The 24,128-nt window shown below is 34.5% G+C and overlaps 1 protein-coding gene across 1 annotated transcript; it reads left to right on the plus strand.

The window, feature by feature from the left end:
• Positions 1 to 2,474: 2,474 nt before the first annotated feature.
• On the plus strand, positions 2,475 to 23,339 carry LOC145249037 (persulfide dioxygenase ETHE1, mitochondrial-like; the record flags this gene model as incomplete). Its single annotated transcript, XM_080110898.1, is given in 5 exon segments — positions 2,475 to 3,863; positions 16,896 to 17,040; positions 18,928 to 19,113; positions 20,496 to 20,588; positions 23,250 to 23,339. Coding segments are annotated over 5 exon segments (862 nt in total), but the record flags the coding sequence as incomplete, so codon positions are not given.
• Positions 23,340 to 24,128: the final 789 nt, after the last annotated feature.

The following is a 24,128-nucleotide window of genomic DNA, read 5'->3' on the forward strand; positions in this document are numbered from 1 at the left end:
TCTGTGTGCGTGTGTGTGCATGTATAATAGTGTACGAATAGGCTCCTATATGGTTGACTATTTTCAAAAACTGATTGCATATAATGATAGAAGATATATCGAGGATCAGGAATGGGCATGTTTGATCTGGCAGAACAGTGGTTCATAAAAATTGTGGGGTCTACGTTCGCGCCTGGCCCCCAATGTATGAAAATAAAAACTGAAAAAAAAAAAAACGTTTACAAGGGTTTTTTATATAGATATACATAAGAATACTTTGATAAGTATGTTTCAACTTAAATAGGGATGGTATAATAAAATTGTGGGGTCTGCGTTCGCGCCTGTACTCCATGGAAATATGGCACAAACTTTAACAAAGACTTTTCATATCTATTTGCATAAGTATACTTTGATAATTATGTTTCAGTTTGAAGAAATATGGTATGATAAAATTATTGGGTGTTCGTTCGCGCCTGACCTCCATAGAATGTAAATATGTCACAATTCTTGACACAAATTTCGCATAACTCTGTTTTTTTCCTTCTCCACTTGCACGTGGCACTCTTTCGAAAATAGATAAATAATAAAAAATTAGAACGTTACTTGTTATCGTGTCAAAAGAAAGAAAAAATCCTGCTCACGTGATTACGTGTCTTTAAAAACATTTACATAACCTTTTTATTTTTATTTATATATCTGCTTAAACTTTTTTTGTCAGTGTACTAGAAGGAATTCATTTGATTACAACCCTTTTTGCGTGTTCTTTACATTACAATAGTACAAACCTGAATCCAACGGTGCAACACTACACCGTGCAATACTGTAAAACTGAAACAAAGCTGTTCTGCTTGAAAAGGGCGCCATTTTCTTCTTATTAATATTTATATCGATTCTTTGCTTTAAAAAACTAAAGTAATTACGTGTTTACTTTTTTAATATCCCATTTTGCTGTTTCGAATTATTTTACTAAAATAGGTAAAGCTTCATTATTTTTCAAAACTGTTTTTGTTTCTTCGTTTTTCGATATTTCGTCGATATTATTTAGTAAGAATGTTTAGCAGAAAAGCCAACAAACGACTACCCAAAAAAATTAATATACAAGAAATAAATGTTACCATAGTCAATAAAAGTTCAGTTCATGTTTTTTTTGTTGTTTTGAAATAGTTTTTAATGCTCTTTACTTGAAATAATTTCAGCGAACCGAAATTAAAACAAAATTTGAGGTGATAACTACTTAAATGAATTTTTATATAAACCACACATGCCATAATCGATTATTCCTCAAGCACAAAATAAGTGAAAATATTAAAATATGTTTATAAATATTCCTTACGTTGACGGAACTCTCTTTAATTGTTAACACAGAATGCTCAGGTGCCCCTCCTTCAAATTGAAAACGGGGCTCTCCATTTCAAAGTCGCTGCCATTTTGATTTTTTTTTAAAACTGGTTCGTGAATTAAAAAAAAAAATTTTTTTTTACAAACAACTTAAAAATACAAACATCAATGAACTTTTCTACCATAAAAGTAACTTTTATTGACTATGGTAACATTTATTTCTTGTATATTTATATTATTATATATATACCATTTTCTCTTTGTAAGGAAACATCATTTTGTTGGTCACTCTTGCCTACAAATGGAAACAAAGTTGATATAAAAAAATATATTTTCGCAAAAATTATCTTTACTTTCATCCTATTTTGCTTAGGGTAAAATTTTTGAATATCAAAACCTATCTCCTTACAACCCCCTCCTTTTCATAACCTATCATACATACTTTCGTCAATCACAGTCCATTTTCTGTAGGCTGTTTTTGAACCCAGTCAACGACGGGTACTTCTGCTAGTGTGTATATATATATATATATATATATATATATATATATATATATATATATATATATTATTGATCTGGCATGAAGGGTTGCTAATGAAAATTAAATCGTACGGTATAACTGGATGTATACTAAATATAATTAGATCCTTCTTAGACAAGCATACAGGTTGTCATTGGCGGATGTACATCAAAGCAGCATAACATTAATGCGGAAGTGCCTCAGAGGGCGATCCTTGGACCATTATTATTCCTGATATTCATAAACGACCTCCCTGATAATATTGTGTCCGAGATGGGTGGGTATATTTGCTTATGATACAACGCTCTATAACATGCATGAGGGAAGAACAGATGTACACAAATCTAAGACAACGGCAGAATCGTTAGAAAATGACCTCCAGACTATAGTGGAATGGGGCCGCAAATGGATGGTAACATTTAATACTAGTAAAACTGATGAACTTGTTTCACTTGTACCCCCTCAACGTACATATCCCCGACTAACTCGCTGAAAATAACGACAGATGCTTATTTAGAATGAAGACTATTAAAAAAAAAAAAAAGGACAGAAAAATATTTTTAAAAAACTTTGCGCTTTAGTCAAGGGACGAAGATGTCATATTCTAAAAATCACGTAAATTGATCAAACAGTTTTTTTTTTTAATTTTTTAAAGAAAATTATGACTAATTAAGACACAATATTTCCACTCTATTTTATGAGTAAGGAGGGAAACAACTTAATTCGAACTACCTAGATCAAAATCAGCCTTCTTGCAATGGTTACAGTTTGATATTTAAATGGTTAAAAGTCGTTAAAAATTGTTTTTCTATACATATAAAAAAGTACTTGATCAATTACGTGATTTTTGGAATATGACATCTTCGTTCCGTGACGAGTATGAACGTTGATCGTAAAGATTTCTCTGCAATTTAGTTTTTAAAACCGGTTTCATCAAACACCATAAATATTGCAATACGTTTTTCTTTTCGGTTTGTTTATTTATTTGCTTTTAAAAATAGAATTAATGTTGTGTGTGTGTGTGTGTGTGTGTGTGTGCGCGCGTGCGCGCACGCGCGTGCGTGTGCGTGTGTGTGCGTGTGTCTGTGTGTGTTAATCTTCAGTTTTTCTTTCAAGTTTAATTTTTATAAAAAAAATCGTTCCCTCCCAAAAGCGATGCGAATGCGGCCTCTATTCCGCAGTCTTGCCCCTTTTTACTGTTCTAGATCGTTTTATTTTTGCACTTGTGTTTCACTTCGAGGCTAGCAGCGACGCTTTCCCCGAAACATGCGTGAATTTAACCACGTACACACCCGTGCCCGACAGAGTCCACAAACACAACATCGACGGTAGGGGGACGAAAAGGCGACCCGTGGTTCACCTTGCCGAAGCAGTGACCCAGCAAAAAACAGTGGCCATTGAAGGTTAACCATGAAATCGGAAAGAAAGCTTTGCGAAAATACCAAATTACGAACAACAAAGCAAAATACGTAGAAAACATCGCCGTAGATTGGTTAATAGATTGTTGCGCTTTTGGGCTACCGTAGATTGTTCGGACTAATCGTTTTCTCATACAAGGAAATAAAAACGCGTAAATTTTTTTTTGCCTTTACGCACTTTCGTTGTGTTATTTATGCGGCGAACTTTTTTTAGGGTCGGTCGTTTTTCTGTTTGTCTCTGAAGGAAAAAAAAAAAAAAAATGCGTTTATTTTTCCCGGTTTCACGTGGAATTTTCCAGATGTCGCCAAAAAACAATTTATTTATCAACAACCAAACGAAATTGTTTTTCTTTCGTTGTTTTTCCCGATTTTTATCGAAAAACCCTGTTTTCTTCCGATCGACCCGAGAACAGAAAATCACGCAAAAACAAAATATTTTTGCTTTCCCGTTTTTGTCGTCGACAAAACAGTCTCTTTCCACTCAATGCTTTGACCTTTCTTGTATAAATACACAAAAAACACGAAAACATCACGTAAATCTTCGGAGCAGCAAAACCCGTTTGTTTTCTTGTGGACCTTCAGCGAAAAGTGATTTTATTTTCCGGCAGGTAAGAAAAAAAGAAAAAAAAATGGTCGCCTCGGAATAGAGGCCGCATCCTTATATTTTGCCATATATAAAACAAAAAGTACAATTTATTATTGAATAATATGTTTAAAATTTAATTAAAAAACAAAAACAAAAGAAAGTTCTTATTTAAAATTCAACCTAATTTTTCTTTTTTAAATACAGAAAAATCGGTGCACTTCTGCAGTATTCGGGCGAGCGCCATTGTTATGATAACGTTATAACTCCAATTTCTTCTTAATGAAATAAATAACAAACAAGATATATTTTTTTTCCAAACAGAAAAATATTTGAAAACAAAAACATTTATTGTATAAAAATGTATCAAAATATAATTGTAAAAACATTTATTTAAATTTCTGCGTAAGAAAATATAATTTTAATAAAACAATTTTGTAATTAAAGCAACATTAGATTTTTATAATTTTTTTTTTTTTTTTTTTTTTTTTTTTTGCTAATAAATATTTTAAATAAAACCTTTTTCGAATTAAAGCAACTTTGAATGGTCAACAAAAAATAATTTTGATGGAACATTTTTTTGGAGAAAAAAAAAAAAAAAAAAAAAAGCAACATGGAATTATTATTTTTTTTTTTTAATGAAGTATAATTTTGGCAAGCGTTGATTTAAGTCTGCGTAAGAAAATATAACTTCAGTAAAACAATTACAAATAATCCAGCATATTCTTCGAGACAAGATGGGCAAAATTCTCTCTATCACATGAAACGAACCAAAGTTCCCTCATCACCGGTTACTATGGAAACCGTTTTAAATAAGAACCTAAGCTATGTTCTTATTTATTCATTTTAAAACTTTTGTTTATATTGCTATGTTCAACATAGCAATATAAACCAAACTTTTTTTTTTTTTTAAATAATAAACGCTTTTTATTTATTTTAAACAAAAAATGGAAACAATATAATCACGTTTAATAATTAATTATTAATAATTGTAATACAGGAGTTTCTTTGAAAAGTAACTTTATTTGTTTATTGACAATTTTTTCGTACCTCTGTGGATTGTAAAAACACTCTCGGAGAGGGGAAGTTTGGGAAAAGGTATTATAAATAATAAACTAGACAAAATACTGTTAGAAATTCGCTCAATATATGTTACCGTGACATAAGTTGACATATATTCGGTTATTTTTTAATAGTATTTTGTCTAGTTTATTATTTATAACATCTTTTCTCAAACTTACCGTGTTAAACAGACAGTCGGGCGCCATTTTGAATTTTCCAATACATCGGTAAACACTGTATGTTTTTCGAGCTGAATAAACATGTTACATTGAATAAAAACACGAAAAATATATCTAGTTAGGTAGAAAAGTAACTTATCTTGCCTTTGATAACATTTATTTGTTATATATTTGTTTTGTTTTTTTACAGCTTTTTCGTATCTATGTGTACAGTAATACAAACCCCAAAATCCTTGTTTCTGGCGAAAAAAAATGTACAAATAATCCTTGTTCCTGCCCCCCCTTTTTATTGCCCTTTTTTTAGGCCTTTTTCCATATATTTGACATAAAGAGTTGCAAAAAAAAAAAATGAACTTTTACGTGTTTAAGACATAGACAATGTTTTTTTACGTTAATGCGAGTTTGTCTCTGATGTATCGTTATTTTCATGGAAAGTGTTCGACTGAGCTCCAATCTATGGTCCCCCCTCGCCAAACTTTCACAAGAAACACTCGTCTAGCTGTAAACACTATCAATAATTCCCCCCCCTCACTCTTTATCCGTGCCTAAACCTAAACGTAGATTCCATGAACAAAGCTTCTTTCTTAGAACTGCACACCTGTAGAACTCTCTTCTGTTTTCCTGCTTTCCGGCTGACTACAATATGGTTGTCTTCAAGTCTAACGTAAATAAGTTCTTGATGAGCCGTTCCATATAAGTTATCAAATTTACCGAATTTTCATTACTAATGATTATTATATTGTCCAATTTCTATTGTACACTCTTTAACCCTTATCCTTCAGTGGTCTCTTGGCCTTGATAATGTGGTGATCTCTGTGTAAAAAAAAAAAAAAAAAAACTTGTTTTATATGTATTTATTGTGAAAACAGAAAACAATTCTAAACAATAATAATAATAATAATAATAATAAACGGTACTGGTCGTGGTAAGAGTTCCCTGCCGAACACCCTAAAAAAAAACAATGACTTCTCCCCACGCATGCGCAAAGGACATGTTTTAGTTGCCATAGTAATAAAATACATTACTACACATTTATTAATAATATCTCACTTTTAATCACTTTTATCGACTTTTTAAACTTTTTTTTTTACTTTTTAATAGCATTTTCTTTTTAAATGACAACGTTAATGCTTATGAATATTGAAATAAAATACATTACTACACATTTATTAATAATATCTTTTTTTTTTTTTACTGTTTTACTGTTTGTGTCACTTTTATCGACTTTTTCTTTTCTTTTTTAATAGCATTTTCTTAAAATGAATATTAAAATAATTTCCCAACTTTTTTCATTTCTATGTGTTTTTAGTTTTGTGTGTTGAATGAAACTTTTATTTTTCATTACAACAATAGTTATCGACCCCGGTTCTTTGGCTGACAAACGACATCTGTCGGCGGTTCTTGAAACTAAATTACACGCATTCGCTTCATGTTACTGACATGCAGAAGTGCCAATGGTGCCATAGGTGTTATTGTAAATTAACACTCTTAGCTAATTCCGTAAAATGAGATTCTACTTTTTTAGGCGAATTTGCACCCTCCCCATGTTAAGAATGGCTTTTTAAATAATAACGTTATTGACACATAAACAGTAAAAAAAAAAACAAAAAAAGATATTAATAAATGTGCTCCAACAAACTCGAAGCACTTGTACCCACTCGACATAAGTAGCATTGACAAACCCGCCCAAGCAGAAAAATTCCACCTCTACACTGTAGAAATCACTAGATGCCGTAATAGCTTTTTCCCCTCAAACTGCTAGAATTTGGAATTTTCCTGACTGTACTGACTTTTTTTTTTTTTTTTTTTTTTTTACACAGTGATCACCACTTATCAAGGCCCGGAAGCCACTCAGGGATAAGGGTTATTGCAAGTACATTACGTTAGTGAGGAGATTTTATGAAGTGTTTAATTAGGGGGGCGGTTCATTAGGAATTTGTTAACATTAGACTTGAAGACATCCAAGTTGTAGTCCGGAGGGAAGCAGGCAGACGGAACAGAGTTCCACAGGCGTGCAGCTCTAAGAAAGAAGCTTTGCTCATGAAAGCCGCGTTTTGATTTAGGCACAGATATAGAGTGGGGAAAATTTTTCACAGTGGATTCAGCTAGACGGGTGTTTTTCGTGAAAGATTGGCGAGGGGGGATCAGGGATTGGAGTTCAGACGAGCACCTGCGATGAAAATAACGATAAAACAAGGATAGGCTCGCAACGTCTCTTCTGTGGGAGAGGGGTTGCAGGGTAGAGAAAAGGGCATCCCCCACTAAACCACGAAGTCTATTTTGTACTCTGTCAAGGCAGGATAGGCTGTTTTTAGGAGCTCCTGCCCAGATGTGGCAACAGTATTCCATCCTTGGCCGTACTTGGCTTTTATATAGATAGAGAATTGCATCAGTAGTGAGATATCTTCTGGAGCGGTAGAAGGATCCCACCATCTTTCCAGCGACCTTGGCAACAGACTTGACATGCAGAAGTTCAAGTGTAATGTGAACAGGCATCTCGCTGCCCTACTCCCTACATGGTATCCATGCAACTTTGGTTCCAATTTTTTCCCCTTATATTCAAGTGCCTTGTTTTGAGTGAAAAAAAAAAAAAGATGTGTGAAAGTAACTGTCGTTAAGCCATTTGAATTCCATACTTTATCATTTCCAATGTTCCTGTTTACTTTCCTCCCCACGAGGGCAGAGTTGGACACAAGGTCGGTTTTTAATGTGGGGAAAATCTAGCTCCCCAAAAAGGGGGGGGGCACTCTGGATAGGAACAAAAATTAAAAATTGTCTCGGTTATGAAGGATTTCTCCTCCCCTGACAGAGGGCAGAAAAGGAAAAGTGTAGCATCAGAACAGATACTACACTTTGATCTTGGCCCGAAGGCATAGAAAAATTGTATGCATGATTCCGATAGTTATTCTCTAATCTTCATTTTTAGTTGATTCGAAGATAAAACTTTAATCTACCAAAATGACCGAATTTGATTTAAAATGGGCCCCCAAAACAGTTGCTTTGCTGTAAATAAATTTGATGTTCCAAAAATAAGGCCTTTTTTTTTTCCACTCAATAAATTGATGAGCAACGAAGATGGGAGTGGTACCATTAAAACGAGCGATCTTTTGTGCTCCATAATTTTTTTTTTCTACATCGTCACCAGCATTCTCAATGCACGTTTGCTAGGAATTCAATGACGCATCTGTTTCTGACGCACATCCATGATAGGAGTTGCTTTCTTAGAGGATCACACCATCAATATCTGCAACAGAGATGAAAGTTTTAGGTCATGAATGCATGAGTTCAATCATCATAACAATGCAATTTGAAGTCCCCTTCTGATCCATTTGGCGGAATAAAAAGATAGGTGGCCCTACTTTTGGAACGACTCACGAAAATTCTTAACTAAATTTTGTACAATTACAATACACCCAAATTTATCGTTTGAGAAAAGAATTACAAATAATTATTAAAGTTTTTTTTTTCCTTAATCCACGGATTTTCAATGAATGGCTCATACTATCGGAGAAAATGTTAGCAAAATAGTTGTTGGTAGTTTATAAATTTTGCTTTTTAGCACATAAATTGAAAATTAAAATTGAAAGGGTGTAAAAAAAAGAAACAAAGAAAAAAAACAAAAAAAAAAAACAAACTTCCAAGTGGGAAGAATAAGGAAACGGGAACAGTGGTAAAATGCAACGAATATTGGTGTCTCAGATTGAATTGCGTTATATATATATATATATATATATATATATATATATATATATACTAGCAGGGGTGCCCGGCGTTGCTCGGGTGTTTGGAGGTGTATGCTGTGCAAAAAAAGCAAAAAAACAAAAAAAAAATGGTTAATTTTTTAAAACTTTGACCCCTATTATGACCCCTTAAAATTTATAGTTTCGGGCTCAAATCACTTTATTAAGTTAGATCCAGGTTCAAGTAACCTATATCTAAAATTTCAAGTGTCTAGACCCAAAATTGTCGGAGGAGTTTGGTAGAGTTCTTAAGGTCAAATCGTTGAAATTTGACCCCTTAACAGCCAAATTTCTGGCTGACACCCGGCACATCGATTTTCCCAAATCTCAGTACCCGGTATTTCAAATTTCGAGTCTATAGACTAAAAATTGACAGTTATTGCGTAGGGAAATGTACACAGACAGACAGACAGACAGACAGACAGACAGGTTCACTTTTATAGATATATAGATATATATATATATATGATTTTCAGAATGTAAGAGATTGTATATAATAAATTCCACAGCCAAATAACGTTGCAGGCCACAAGAGCCATGACAGTCAACGAACCGGAAGTCCAAGACTCGAGTTTCTCCCTCATTTGGGCTCATCAGTTAGACACATCCGAATTCAGGATTCGAAACCTGAGCCTCTTGCATGCGAGGCAAGCACTCCCTTGCAAAGACGATTCATCCCAATGAATCAACCAATCTTGGGTTGTCTTTTCAGCAACTTTATTTACCAATGTTTCCCCATCAGAAAGCTGCCGTTGGTGTTAGACTAACGCATTCTGATCTCCTCTACTAGGAGACATCACTGTCCACGGATTGTTTTTTCTTTCTCTCTCGACTCCGGCTATGTCTGCTCTCTTTCACTCCCGATTCTTGACTAATCAAAATGATATGTGTTTTTCAAGCTTTACCCTAAGTGCATGTCACTTGAAGTGACCTCTACGTTAGACTCTAGAGGTCAACCTATTTTAAAATTATTGATTATGTTCTAACATTCTTTTCTATTAAAACATTTTAACATAAATAAATAATTTTATTTGTAAATGTTTATTTCGCTATGATAACCTTCTATTTTTACAAATATTATAACAATCATATTAATCATTAACTAGTACATCTTTCGGCATTGCCCTACCAACATCTACTCACCCCAAAATATGTTGACCAATTTTATCTTTTCCTCCTCCACTTCTACACCTTGACCAACAATCCCATTGCGGGTTTCTTTTGTGTGCACTCGTGAACAACTTCTTATATCTTTGTTCTATTGATAAACCAATAAGTCTTCTCTGTGTTATGAGTAAGTTACTGGAATCAATATTAAATAGAGAAATAGTCAACCACCTCAGCAGAAACAACCTTCTTAGTGACACACAATATGGTTTCCGCTCTGCAAGATCTACTGCAGATGTGCTGACGGTTATATCCCACAGGATTAGTGAATCTCTTGACAAAGGCTTCCTTTCTAGGGCAATTGCTCTTGACATATCAAAGGCCTTTGACAAAGTATGGCATAAGGGTCTACTTCACAAGATTTCCAGCTACGGTATAACTGGAAATGTTTTCTCAATCATTAAATCATTTCTCTCCGATAGGCTCATAAGAGTAGTGGTAGATGGACAAAAATCGGAGGCCTGCAATATAAATGCTGGAGTCCCTCAGGGGTCAATCCTCGGCCCAACTCTCTTCCTGATCTACATCAATGACCTCCCTAAACACATACTTAAATCATTCGTTGACATCTATGCTGATGACACGACCATCTACGGCAACACATCAAAGGCTGTAAATGACGAAGTTCTCTCTGATTCTCTCTCCTCTGATCTCGAGCGCGTGGTTCAGTGGGGGAAGATGTGGCTAGTTACCTTTAATGCATCTAAAACCAAACTCCTATCCTTACATCATCAACGCTCTGATCCCCAGCTGGCATCAATTGTGATGGATGGCTCTCGTCTGGGTGAGGCCCCGTGTTTTGACAAGCTTCTGGGTTTGACCTTTACTCCTGATCTGAAATGGAACACGTACATCAAGTCTGTTGCCAAGGTCGCAGGAAAGATGGTGGGATCCTTCTACCGCTCCAGAAGATATCTCACTACTGATGCAATTCTCTATCTATATAAAAGCCAAGTACGGCCAAGGATGGAATACTGTTGCCATATCTGGGCAGGAGCTGCTAAAAACAGCCTATCCTGCCTTGACAGAGTACAAAATAGACTTCGTGGTTTAGTGGGGGATGCCCTTTTCTCTACCCTGCAACCCCTCTCCCACAGAAGAGACGTTGCGAGCCTATCCTTGTTTTATCGTTATTTTCATGGCAGGTGCTCGTCTGAACTCCAATCTCTGGTCCCCCCTCGCCAAACTTTCACGAAAATCACCCGTCTAGCTGAATCCACTGTGAAAAATTTCCCCCACTCTATATCTGTGCCTAAATCAAAACGCGGCTTTCATGAGCAAAGCTTCTTTCTTAGAACTGCACGTCTGTGGAACTCTGTTCCGTCTGCCTGCTTCCCTCCGGACTACAACTTGGATGTCTTTAAGTCTAATCTTAACAAATTCCTTATGAACCGCCCCCCTAATTAAACACTTCATAAAATCTCCTCACTAACGTGATGTACTTGCAATAACCCTTATCCCTGAGTGGCTTCCGGGCCTTGATAAGTGGTGATCACTGTGTAAAAAAAAAAAAAAATAAAAAACTTAATTTCTAATTTTTTTTTTTTTTTTTTTTTTTTTTTTTCTTTAAATTCCTTACACACGGGGTTGTGAATAGTAGCTATTTACTTGCTGCCCAACACAGCAAGATGTGACACAAGGTCGGAAGGTGGGAAGTGTTCAAGTCAGCGCTCCTGAAGGAGGGACACTCTGGCCTAGCAAAAATTGCTTGAGCATCCCTCCTCTGTCGGCATTCCCTGGTAGGGGCGCCTCAGGCAGGAAGCAATAAATTCGCTCCACCCGAAAGACTTCATGTTTTGTTTTTCACATTCTTTTTCCTTTGAACCTGCCTGCCTACTACCACTTTTTTTTTTTTTTGCTCAACACACACCTCCAAACACCCAGGCAACGCCGGGCACCCAGGCTAGTCTAATATATAAAAGCCAAAATTGGCACGCACGTTTGTGTATGTTCGCAAAAGGCTTTTTGGGTGGGGGTTCTCGCGTCGGTTAAATTCTATATCATAATATCTTGGATTTGCAAACGGATATCGTCTCTATCTCTTTTGATCGAGTTTTAAAAATTCCCGCAGTCGTGTCGTGTCGTGTCGTGTCGTTTCGAATGTTTGTTTGTCTTTTTTGTATAAATAAAGCAAAACTATTCGAACGCCAACTCCCGACCTTTGCCCGGGTAGTATCTGTTCTGTAATTCTGTTGTGTAGTGGGGCTTTCATATTAAAGAATGACGCTGAGTTCATATCAAAAGAGATATGATGGGGACATTCATATTAAAGAGAGACAGTGGGGACATGTATATAACAATGATTGGGGGGGGCATTTATACATATTTTTTCCAAAACTTACCGTGTTCAAGAGAGAGTCAGGCGCCATTTTAAATCGGTAAACACTATGATATTTAACCTTTATAGAAATTTCGTATTTATTATTATAGAGCAAAAGACCTATTGGTTATTATATTGTACCCAATATATAGCAGTAGCCCCCAGCATGATCCAGTCGTAAAATATGCTTAAATATGATATATATGTATATAACCCTTAACTTAATATATAATATAATTTATATGATATATATGTATATAACCCTTATCCCTGAGTGGCTTCCGGGCCTTGATAAGTGGTGACCACCGTGTAAAAAAAAAAAAAAAAAAAAAAAATTATAGTTCTGGGGTGTTTCTTAACACATATAGTGAGGGTGATAGATGCACAGTTTTTATAACACAAATAGAGAGGAGGAGGAGGGGGAGAGATACATATTCTTGGAAGAGTTACACAAAGTTCATAATAAGATGTTTAACACATTACCTGTTGATATGTGGAATGACGACACAAAGACAACAGTTACAAATATCGATCGTGATTCTTTATTTCATTGGACCGGTCGAATGCTGATGACGTCAGGAATTCACATTTGGGATCTACATACCTTAATGTTCTTTCCTTTGCTTCCAAAGGACTCTGAACTCTCTCCCTGACTGACTAGCAGATTCAACTGTTCTGCCTCCTCTACTGTCCTGATCTGACTAACTCTAGCTCCTATATTGAGAATCCCCCTTTTGCTATGATGTCAGAAGTGTGGTTCCAAAATGTGACCAACTCACGTAGCTAAGCACACGTTTTCCAAACACACTTTTGACAACAAAGAATTCTCAACTAATCTATTTTTAATATAACCTATTTTTTAACAATGTATTTTTAATTTGTATTGTTCATTCCTTTTAGCTGACATTTTTAATATTCAGTTTTATAAAATAATGAACAATCAATTATTTTTTACGATATAAACAATATCTAACTATTTATAATAGAATTTAACAATAGACCTTTTTAACATTCCGATTTCTTACATTCTTTTTCTTAACCTGGCTTACAAGGTTCGAGTCTCGGCTTATCCTAATCTCATTTTAACTTATCTAATGCTATTCTTATTTACATGGAAAGGGGACAGGCTTTCTTTGTAACAATTCTTCCTTAGTCAATGTAGGGGAAACCCTTCATACTGAGACAATTAATATTTATTTGGATACTGCCAGGGTGTGGTCCTTTTTTTTTGGGGGGGGGCTGTTTTTCCCCCCCACATTAAAAACGACCTTCTTGGGAGGTTTAAAAGCAATGCCATTTCTACAAGTCATCTTTTTGATTGATTACGTTAAATTTGAACGCTTTTACACTTCTGGTCACATCACAGAGTAGCAGTAAGACGTCAGATTTTCTTTCACTTTCTTTTCCGCCTTCGCGTCATGGGTTCAAGCCTGCCTGCATACTATGACATTTTTTTTTTTTTTTTACACACCTCCAAACACCCGGGCAATGCCGGGTACCCAGGCTAGTTAAAAATAATGGGAAGGTTAGGGGTAGGGATGTGAATTGTATCCCACTAACTGCTTCGAGTTATCACTCATTTGGAGGATTAGAAAACCATTTAGATGACCTTAGGTAAACCTCATGAGAGGAGATTGAACATAAGTTAAATCCATGTTTCTCATCAAAACAAACTTTACAAACGAAGCATTCATAAACTCGTCGAAAGATGGAATCAAGTTATAGAGAGCAAAGGTTACGTTGCTTAGTTTGAAACATTTTCTGATCCAGCTGTTGGTAGCTCAAATGATAATGACTACGGGTTGAGCGCTAAATGTTTTGTTTTCAATTCTAGCTGATGGCACCCAAGTCATTTTTTTAAACTTTATATTGGGTACAATATAATATTCAATAGAAATTGTTGTGATAGTCATCAAAGAAGCAAGCGCCCACGTGTTTGTGCCTTGTGTGGCGATACATAAAAACAACAACAATAACGAACTTTCCTTCAGGTGGGATCTGAAAGAGACACCATGAAGATTCACTGAGCTTTTATACCAAACCCAAGTCACCTGTTTACAGGTCATATGATGGGGAGGAGGATGGATAAAACGATGTTAGAAGTGGAAAAGGGGAAAGGAAGGAAATTAAGTCAACAGGCATTTTCTTTAACCATTACCAGGAAGCATCTGTTGCAAGAACGAATTTATTTATTTATTTATTTATTTTTTTATTTATTTTTTTAGAAAGGAAAAATCGGCAACTGAAGTTATTTCAACAATTGCCTCTAATTATAAATATGAAATCTGCATATATATCATATAAATTATATCATATATTAAGTTAAGGGTTATATACATATATATCATATTTAAGCATATTTTACGACTGGATCATGCTGGGGGCTACTGCTATATATTGGGTACAATATAATAATCAATAGGTCTTTTGCTCTATAATAATAAATACGAAATTTCCATAAGGTAAAATATCATAGTGTTTACCGATTTAAAATGGCGCCTGACTCTCTCTTGAACACGTCAAGTTTTGGAAAATTATATAAAAATAAAAAACTATCCAAAATACTGTTAGAAACCCACCGAATATATGTCAGCCTATGTCATGGTAACATATATTGAGCGAGTTTCTAACAGTATTTTGCATAGTTTTTGTTATTTTTAACTCCTTTTTCTAAACTTACCGTGTTCAAGAGAGTCAGGCGCCATTTTTAATTTTCCAATACATCGGTAACCAATATTTTTCGAGCTGAATAAACATGTTACATTGAATAAAAACTCTAAAAAATTATCCCGTTAAGTAGAAAAGTAACTTATCTTGCCTTTGATAACATTTATTTGTTTTTTGACAACTTTTTCGGATCTATGTGTGTTGTAAAACAAACCCTCAACTTTTTTAGTTTCCATTTTTGCTCCTATTCTCTTTCACCTCATCAAATCCTGAAGATGATTTGCAGTCGAATCGAAAGCGCTCGTGATAACCATGGAACTTTCAATATTTTTGATTTTGATATAAAAAGTCAAAAAAATAAAGAATCATAAAGTTAAGTATCTCTGTATCATTCAAACACGGTCTTGTTTCAATGATATGCTTAAGTGATAGTTTTAGTCGTTTAGAACTGCTTTAAAGCTTCACCGCTCACTCATTTTTCGACCAAATTTCAAACAATTATTACAGTTTATAGATCACCTTCTCGACTATATTTTGAAAAAAAAAAAAAAAAAAATCAATTTTCGTTCAGTAAAACAAGTTATGATGAATTTACTAGTGTTCAAAATCGTAAAAATTCGTAAAGCGGTGAGCGACGTTGTATATGACTGGTTTCAATAGCAACTACGTCGCTTCAGTTACTAGTGTTGCTACTAATTCACTGCTGTCACGAAAAGAGAAGTAACAAGTCAAACTGAGAGAATGAAAGCAGACGAGTGCCGTACATTGTTATTACATATGTGTATGTTTATGGCGGCAAAAAAAAAAAAAAAAATAAGACGGAATTTAAACAAAGAACAAGCGAATTTACTGGAAGCCTGTAAAAATCATGAATTACAATAGAAAAATGTGAGCATGAAAAGTAATATGGTTAAGCTTAAACATGGAAAAGTAAAGGACTAGTTGTTAAAACTTGAAAAGAAAAGGACAAGATATTCTAGTAAAAAATATAATAAATTTATAACTTAAAAAAATTGCAGCATTAAGAATTGATTATATAATGTTAAATTGGATTTTAAAAAAATTCTTAATGCTGCAATATTTTAAGTCATAGATTTATTATATTTTTACTAGAATATCTTGTCCTTTTTTTTTTTCTAGTTTTAACAACTAGTCCTTTACTTTTCCATGTTTAAGCTTAACCATATTACTTTTCATGTACAGCACAATCACGTTGACACACCGGTTCTCGCCAGATCACCAAAGCTAAGCAACGTTGAGCCTGGCCAGTACCAGATGGGTGACTATTTGGGAAGGCTAGGCACTGTATGTACCTTCTGGGAAGGTTGGGCGTGGGGCCAGCACCCTCACATTGAAAAAAAAGAACTCCTCGCTACAAAAACATTTACAAAAAGTTGTAGATGGCCTATGCCTCTCCAGGGGCTCAAGGGCTATGGATGGGATATTACTGTTCATGCTCACATTTTTCTATTGTAATTTAATTAATGGTTACACAAATATATATGGGCGCCTAGCATTGCTTGTTCATAGTGTAATGTTGTACGCGTGTTAGCATGTAGACAACGTCGCAAGGAAACCAAGACAAGGAACGAATTCAACTTTTCTTTTTTTTTTTTTTTTTTTTTTCCTGTTGAAACAACAGACCTTTATTTACAGGTACTTTCTAGAATAATGCCTTGTATCTTGTTCCAAAATATTCGCTTACTCCAATGCGATTAATAAGACTCTGCTATGTCAAACACCTCGTATTCTGTCCGTGTCCGGCTATGTTTGGAACACGTCTTTTCCTATCACTCTTGAGCCGGGTTTGTAACGCGTCTACCATTGTCTTTAATATTTTTCTTGCATCCTTCTTTACCGTGACGTCTTTCAGCTTATTAAAAGATCTGAAAACCTTTATTTATTTATTTATTTTTTTTCAGCTTCTGGATTACAAATCGTTCACATATACGTATTTGCTCGCCGATGCCAAAAGCATGGAAGGCGTTATCATCGATCCGGTCTTGGATAATGTCGACAGAGATTTAAAGATCATCGATGATTTGGGAGTGAAACTCCTAATTGCAAGTAAGCAAATCAAATTTTATCTATAATATAAAGAACGTGTGTGGGGGGGGGGTGAGAGAGGTAGGAAGGAATGGGTCAGGTGTATATGTATCGGCCCGAATAGAGAAAACTTTTTTTTTTTACAAAGGGGTCACCACTTATCAAGGCTCAGAGGCCACTCAAGGATAAGGATTAATGAATGTATGGGTAGTCAATGGGACAATATTAGTTGTGGAAATTTGGTAAATTTGATTACTTAAGAGGAATGGCTCATCAAGAATTTGTTTACATTGGACTTGAAAACGACCATATTGTAGTCAGCTAGAAATCAGGGAAACAGAAGAGAGTTCCACAGGTGTGCAGTTTTAAGAAAGAAGCTTTATTCATGGAATCTATGTTTAGGTTTAGACTTAGATAAAGAGTTAGAGAAATTATTGATAGTGGTTTCAGCTAGGCAAGTGTTTTTTGTGAAAGTTTAGCAAGGGGAGCATAGATTGAAGCCCAAATGAAGCACAGACAGGCTCGCAATGCTCCTCTCTGTGGGGAAAGAGGTTGCACGGAAGAGAAAAGGGCATCCCCCATTAAGCTACGAAGTCTATTTTGAACTCTGTTAAGGCAGGATAAGCTTCTAAGAGCAGCTCCTACCCAGATGTGGCAACAGTACGCCATCCTTGGATGAACTTGGCTCTTATACAGGTAGAGAATTGCATCAGCAGTGAGATATCTACTCGAGCGGTAGAACGATCCCACCATTTTCCCAGTGACCTTGCCAACAGATTTGATGTACATGTACCATTTCAGATCACTTTTTTTTTTCTGTATTGTCTGTTTTGTACATTTGGAACATAGTACATATCAGAAAATCAGCAGCAGCCTATAACTGACTAGTGAAAATATTAGTAGCAGCAGCAGCAGCCGTCTCAGCATATATATTAAGCAAGTTTGCATGTGCTGACGTCATGGGAAGGAGAGAAAAAAGGAAAGTAAAAAATATACCACATGGTCAAGGGAGAAACAAAGCACTTGCCAGGGAAGATGGACGTGTGAAAATGGGAGCGAGAAAGCACTGGCTGTGGTCAGCCCATCTGGTACTAGCAATACACATAGACGATAAAACGCTTGTGATAATCTGTGATTATCACAGTTCAACTCATGTGTGATATGAAAAGAAACTGGAATCTTAGGCAGATATTAATCCTACCAGTTATCATAGGTGCCACAGGGCTTATGAAGAAGAACCTGAAGTCCTACCTAATTAATATTCCTGGTGAACCAAGTGCAAAAGAGATCCAGACAATTGCACTTAAAAGAACAGCGAGGATACTAAAAAGAGCTCTCGGTTGGTTTCAATAAAAAGCAGGACAATGTTGGCAGCTGTTTTGGCTGCCCCATACCCAGCGTTACAATCTTCAAAGGAAGAAAATTAAAAAAAGAAAAAACTAAAATCGTCATATTTAAAAAAAATACAAAGCACTTTAATTCCTCAAAATACCACTGTCGTATAAAAAATGTGACAAAACGTGTATGGTCTTAAAAAAGAGGGAAAAATATCCAAACGTGTGAGGCACAAAACTAGTTATAACTTCCTTAATTTTAATCGGATTTAAAAAATTTAAAAAGATTCTTTCTTAGCTCATCAATCTCTTTCTATGCATGCCATTATCAAACTATTTTAAGTAATTTCAATTTTTTCATGTACTGGCCAGGCTCAATATCAGTTAACTTTGAAGATCTAATGAAAACACGTGTGTTGATGTAATTTTTATATTGGGGGGACGGGGGTGCTCTTTCGACTTTTCAAAAAATGAATAAACGTTTTTATTCGATTGATAAAGTAGGGACGTTTGTTTTTTTTTAAAGAAATGTTTTTGTCTTTTTTCTTTTCTTTTCCTCTCGTTACCTTCGAAGTGAACACTCACGTCCACGCTGACCACATCACGGGAACCGGTTTGATCAAGAATGCGATCTCGTCGTGCAAGAGTTACATCTCCAGTGAATCGAAAGCGAAGGCTGATGAATATTTCCATCACGGAAGCAAGATTCCATTTGGCAGTTTCAATTTAGAATGTCGAAGCACCCCCGGACACACAAATGGTAAGGATAAACCTCCCTCTAACCCTTATTTTGGAAAAAAAAAAAAAAAAAAAAAAAAAAAATCTGCTTTTGGATCCACAAGCAAAACAATTTTAATCCAAAAATAATTTTTTTTAAATGTGTCATGTTTTGATCGATAGAGTTTGCTTACAAACTGAAGTTTTGCAAGTTTGCCTCGTTTTTTTTTTTTTTTTTGCTTACAAAATTTTGCTTTCGGTTTTTCGGTTGATGGCACCCAAGTCCCATGTTTTTTTGTTTTTTACTGTATTTTTATGATTGAGCAACAGTGTATTATATAAAAGGCAAATACGTGTGTTTGTATGTCCAGTTAAAACTAGAAAATACAAAACAAACCTCCACAAAGTTGATATTTTCTTGACTGCTAAAATTTAGAAAAAAAAGATATTCATTGTTTTAGGATGAACTAGTTTTTCCTGCAATTTTAATGCAAGTATGTTGTATTACATAAACAGTAATAGTAATTATTGGGTTTAATTTCACACATCCAGAAATGTCTACCCGCACTCTCCCATCAACCCGAGGGGACAATTACACTTGATTCTATACTCTTCTTCCAGCTCGGTTGGTCAAGGTTTCCCTTTCTTATGCATTGCTCCCACCAGACCCAAACTTATTTCTACATCCTCTGGTTTGACTGAATAAATCCTATGTTTCTGAATTTTTGTTGAACAATTTGCCATTGTAATTTTCAGTCGGCCATACTGAAAATTGAACCTTCAACCTTCAAGATAATATCACTTTTTAAAGTTCAATTGCAAATTACTTAGGACCTCTATCCAGTCATGGCTGACAGAACAAGAGCATGCTACCCCATAAAGTAAATAAATGCCATCCAAATTCCCGAGTGACAGAAACATCCCCAAGTTCAACAAGATACACCTGAAGAACATCGGAGGTTACATCGACCGAAACATTGTGAAAATGACACTCAAGGTGAGAACAGTAGTCAGATGAGTCCAAATATGAATAGGCAATCCTCATCTGAAAAATGAAGAATTTGGTGCCTATTTTAATGTTTTTGTTGGTCATGATTGATGAGTCTCTTGAAAGTGATTTTAGTTGCGGCTTTGCGACTTTGTATTTCACTCATGCATCTTCCATCAGATGTGACCATGAATTCATTGTTGCTCATCATTTTTTATGTTACCCAGGTTATCGGACTGTCAGTGTCTGTTTTTTGTGGTCATTTTCTGCTTCTTCTATCCTTTTTTTCCTCCTGTTCTCATTAGAGAGCTTTCCGTGTTTGCCATTTCTAATATCTCTTGATTGAGAAATTAATTCAAATTCTCAAAAAATAACATCAAATTATAAACTACGAAATAATGATTTGACCTTTCTGCTGATCTCTCCTCATCCCACAGGTTGCTATTCATTTGTTTGGCATGAAAAACATATGGTCTTCACGGGGGATGCAGTTTTAATTCGTGGCTGTGGCCGAACAGACTTCCAACAAGGTAAGCACTTCACAAAACAAATAAGTTTACGTTGTTCTGGTCAATATGTGATATATATATATAGTAATGTGATTGATGATTTAAAATTAGAATTAAAAATTAAAAATCTGTTTCATAAGAAGGAACAACAACAAAGTCAATAATTTGTACGATCGTTTCGGAATGATGTTTTTATTGTGATAGACATTAAGCCACAGACAATAATTTTGACATATAGTATTTTTTTAAAACAAAGTCTCCTCATCAGCAAAAGTATTGGGTGTTTTTTGTTATATGTAAAAGACACCATAAATAAACCTAGCAATTTTTAAGTAAGGCAGATGTATCTTTTAATTGTTCGCCTTTGAAAACCGTAATTATCGTCAAAGTATTCATTTGGATGTTGATTGTACCTATTTACAATGCCTCCCCACGGGACAGAGTTAGATACCAGGGTCGTTTTTTAACGTGAAGAAAAGGTACAAAAATAAAAATTGTCTCAGTCGTGAAGGATTTCTCCTCCACTGAAAGAGGATGTTAGATGTTGATTGTAGCTTATAAATGTACGAAATATATAATGTATATATACTAGATGTATCTGGCATGGCCCGATATTAAACATAATGTTAAATTCCTTTAAGAAATGAAGTAAAAAAAAAAAAAAAAGAAAAAAAAAAAAAAGAAAAAAAAAAAGAAACTGAGACATGTGTATATGAGTATTATGTTTTTTCTAAACAATTCACTTCTTGTAAGTAAAAAAAAAGTTTTGATGTCCTATTTATAGGAAACTGATACATTTTTTTGTATTTTTCAGAAATAAATAAAATTTTCAAACTAATTATGCAGTAAACAGTACTCCCCACACTGTAGAGATCCCTAGATGTAAAAGATCTTTCTACTCCAGTAGTTTCTTCCTCAGAACCGCTAGACTTTGGAATTCTATTCTAGGTCACTGCTTCCCCAACTGTACTGACATGCATAGGTTCAAGTGTAACGTGAACCAACATCTTGCTGCCCAAATCCCTACATAGTACCCCAGTAGTTGTTTCCCTTGATAGTAGCCCCCTACACCAAAGTGGCAATGTGCCTTGTTTGGGGTAAAAATGTAATAAAAAAAAAAATAAAAAAATATATTATCTTACATATTTGAAAAATAAATTATTTGGTACATACCAAATGCTAATAAATGTTTTCATATTTATAGGACAGTGGTAAATAATGGGTAAAAATTTAAGGTAAAATCTGGTTTGACATTTGAGAGTGTGGTAAATGCGATACAACAAAACTAGAATTCCTAACATTTTTGTCTTCCCATGACTTTCAGGTCGCTTAAATCCAAAGGCCTTCTTCAGACGATATAATAAATGGTTGCTTTCCTCAGATGAAACTAGTTGTAACATGAAGAAAACGGAAACGGTTTAACTTTAAAAAAATAAGAATTAAAAGTTTATACAAACTAGTGTCGAGTTGCTAAGGTAAACGAACAATTAAGATACCTGACAAAATGCGTTGGCTTCAGAGTATTGAAAATTGTTCAAATTTGAAAAACTAAACAAAATATTGATAGAAATCCACCCACTAAGTGTCAGCAAGTATCACAGTGACAGACTAATTATGCTGTAAGCATTATATATTATCTTACAGATTTTAAAGTACTTGTACAGTTTAATCAAGATATTAAAAAATGAAAATATTGAAAAGTTATATTGTATGTATCCGTTTTGGACTGAAGTTTTCCAGAAAAAAAAGAAATTGATCGAATAGTTTTTTTTTTTTTTTTTTTTTTTTTTTTACAGTGAAAAAACAGTTTGTTATACCCGATCAAAAGGTTTCGATTTTTAGGAAGAAAAGCTAGTATTTAATGTAAGGAGGGAGTGTCGGCGCTTTAGACAGAGTTATCTCCCCCGTGGTGTGTTCTAAAGTCCATTTTGGATTGAAGTTCTCAAAAAAAAAAAAAAAAAAAAAAAAAAAAAAAAATTTCTCTTAATTTAATCGAATAGTTTTTTTTGTTTGTTTTTTTTTTACAGCGGAAAAACACTTTTCTATGACAGCGTACTCAAGATAACCATGTTTAGATTTTTAGGACACGCCACAGGGAGATAACTCAGTCTAAAGCGCCGAGCCCCCCCCCACTCCCTCATGTTAAATAATAGCTTAATAGCTTTTCTTCCTAAAAATCGAAACGTGGCTACCTTTTGATCAGTATCTTAACAAATTATGTAAAAGATCTTTCTACTCCAGTAGTTTCTTCCCCAGAACTGCTAGACTTTGGAATTCCATTCCAGGTCCCTGCTTCCCCAACTGTACTAACGTGCAGAAGTTCAAGTGCAACGTGAACCAACATCTTGCTGCCCAAATCCCTACATAGTACCCCAGTAGTTGTTGCCCCTGTTAGTAGCCCCCTACACCAAAGTGGCAATGTGCCTTGTATGGAGTGAAAATGTAATAAAAAAAAAATTGTTTTTCCGCTGTAAAAAAAAATACTTGATCAAATTAAGTGAATTCTTTTCAGAGAACTTCAGTCCATAACAGATACATACAATTTAACATTTTTACGATATTTTCATTTTTTAATTTCTTGATTAAACTGTACAAGTACCGATTTTTAGCATAAACTATTTGAGGTGAATGCGATGCAGCAAAACTGGAATTCCTAACCTTTTGCCTTTCCACGACTTTCAGGTGATGCCGAGAAGTTATACGACTCTGTGCACAAACAGATTTTCTCGCTGCCGTCATATTATTTATTATTCCCAGCACATGATTACACAGGTAAGAGAAAAAGAATCCCCCTCCCCCCCCCCCCCGATATTAAAAAAAACAAAAAAATTTTTTTAAATCTGTATGAGTGTACGCATGATGAAACGAAAATGTCATATTCTAAAAATCACATTTGTTAAAGTAGTTTTATTTTTAAATAAGAAAATCATTTGTAAGCAATTAATGGGAATTCATACAAATTGCAACATAAATCTCGCAAGTTTCGATTATTGTTCAGTTATCATTTTGTTGGGGTTTTTTTTATCCTTTTTTTTTTTTGTTTTCAAAATGGCGGAGAATAAGACAGCCGCTCTTTTGTCACATAAATTTTTTTTTTTTCATTTAAAAATAGAACTACTTGATCACTTTATATGAGTTTTAGAATATGATATTTTCGTGTTGTCATTGGTAAGTACAGCATACAGATTTTTTTTTAAATAGAGGGAAAGTTTTTTTTTTTTTTTTTTTTTTTTTTTTTTATCAGTAAACATAAATACAATCCATGGATATAAATAACTCGGTTCAAAAGTTATTTTATTTTCAATTAAAAATTTTTTTTTTATTTTTGATTAAAAAAAGAACATTTCATAAGCAAGAGAGTTATTGTCTTGTGTCACCATTTTTGAAAAAAATTTAAAACAAAGAGACATAACTCATACTTGTTAGATTTTGTTGCAATGCCCACAAATTCCCATCAACAACTTAAAAAAATGATTTTTTTTATAAAAATAAAACTACTTGAACAATTTATATGATTTTTGGAATATGATATTTTCATTTCATCACGAGTATGTAAAACAT

The sequence above is a fragment of the Euprymna scolopes genome, chromosome 27, assembly GCF_053919585.1.
Source record: "Euprymna scolopes isolate OS-2025 chromosome 27, ASM5391958v1, whole genome shotgun sequence".
Classification (NCBI taxonomy): Eukaryota; Metazoa; Mollusca; class Cephalopoda; order Sepiida; family Sepiolidae; genus Euprymna; species Euprymna scolopes.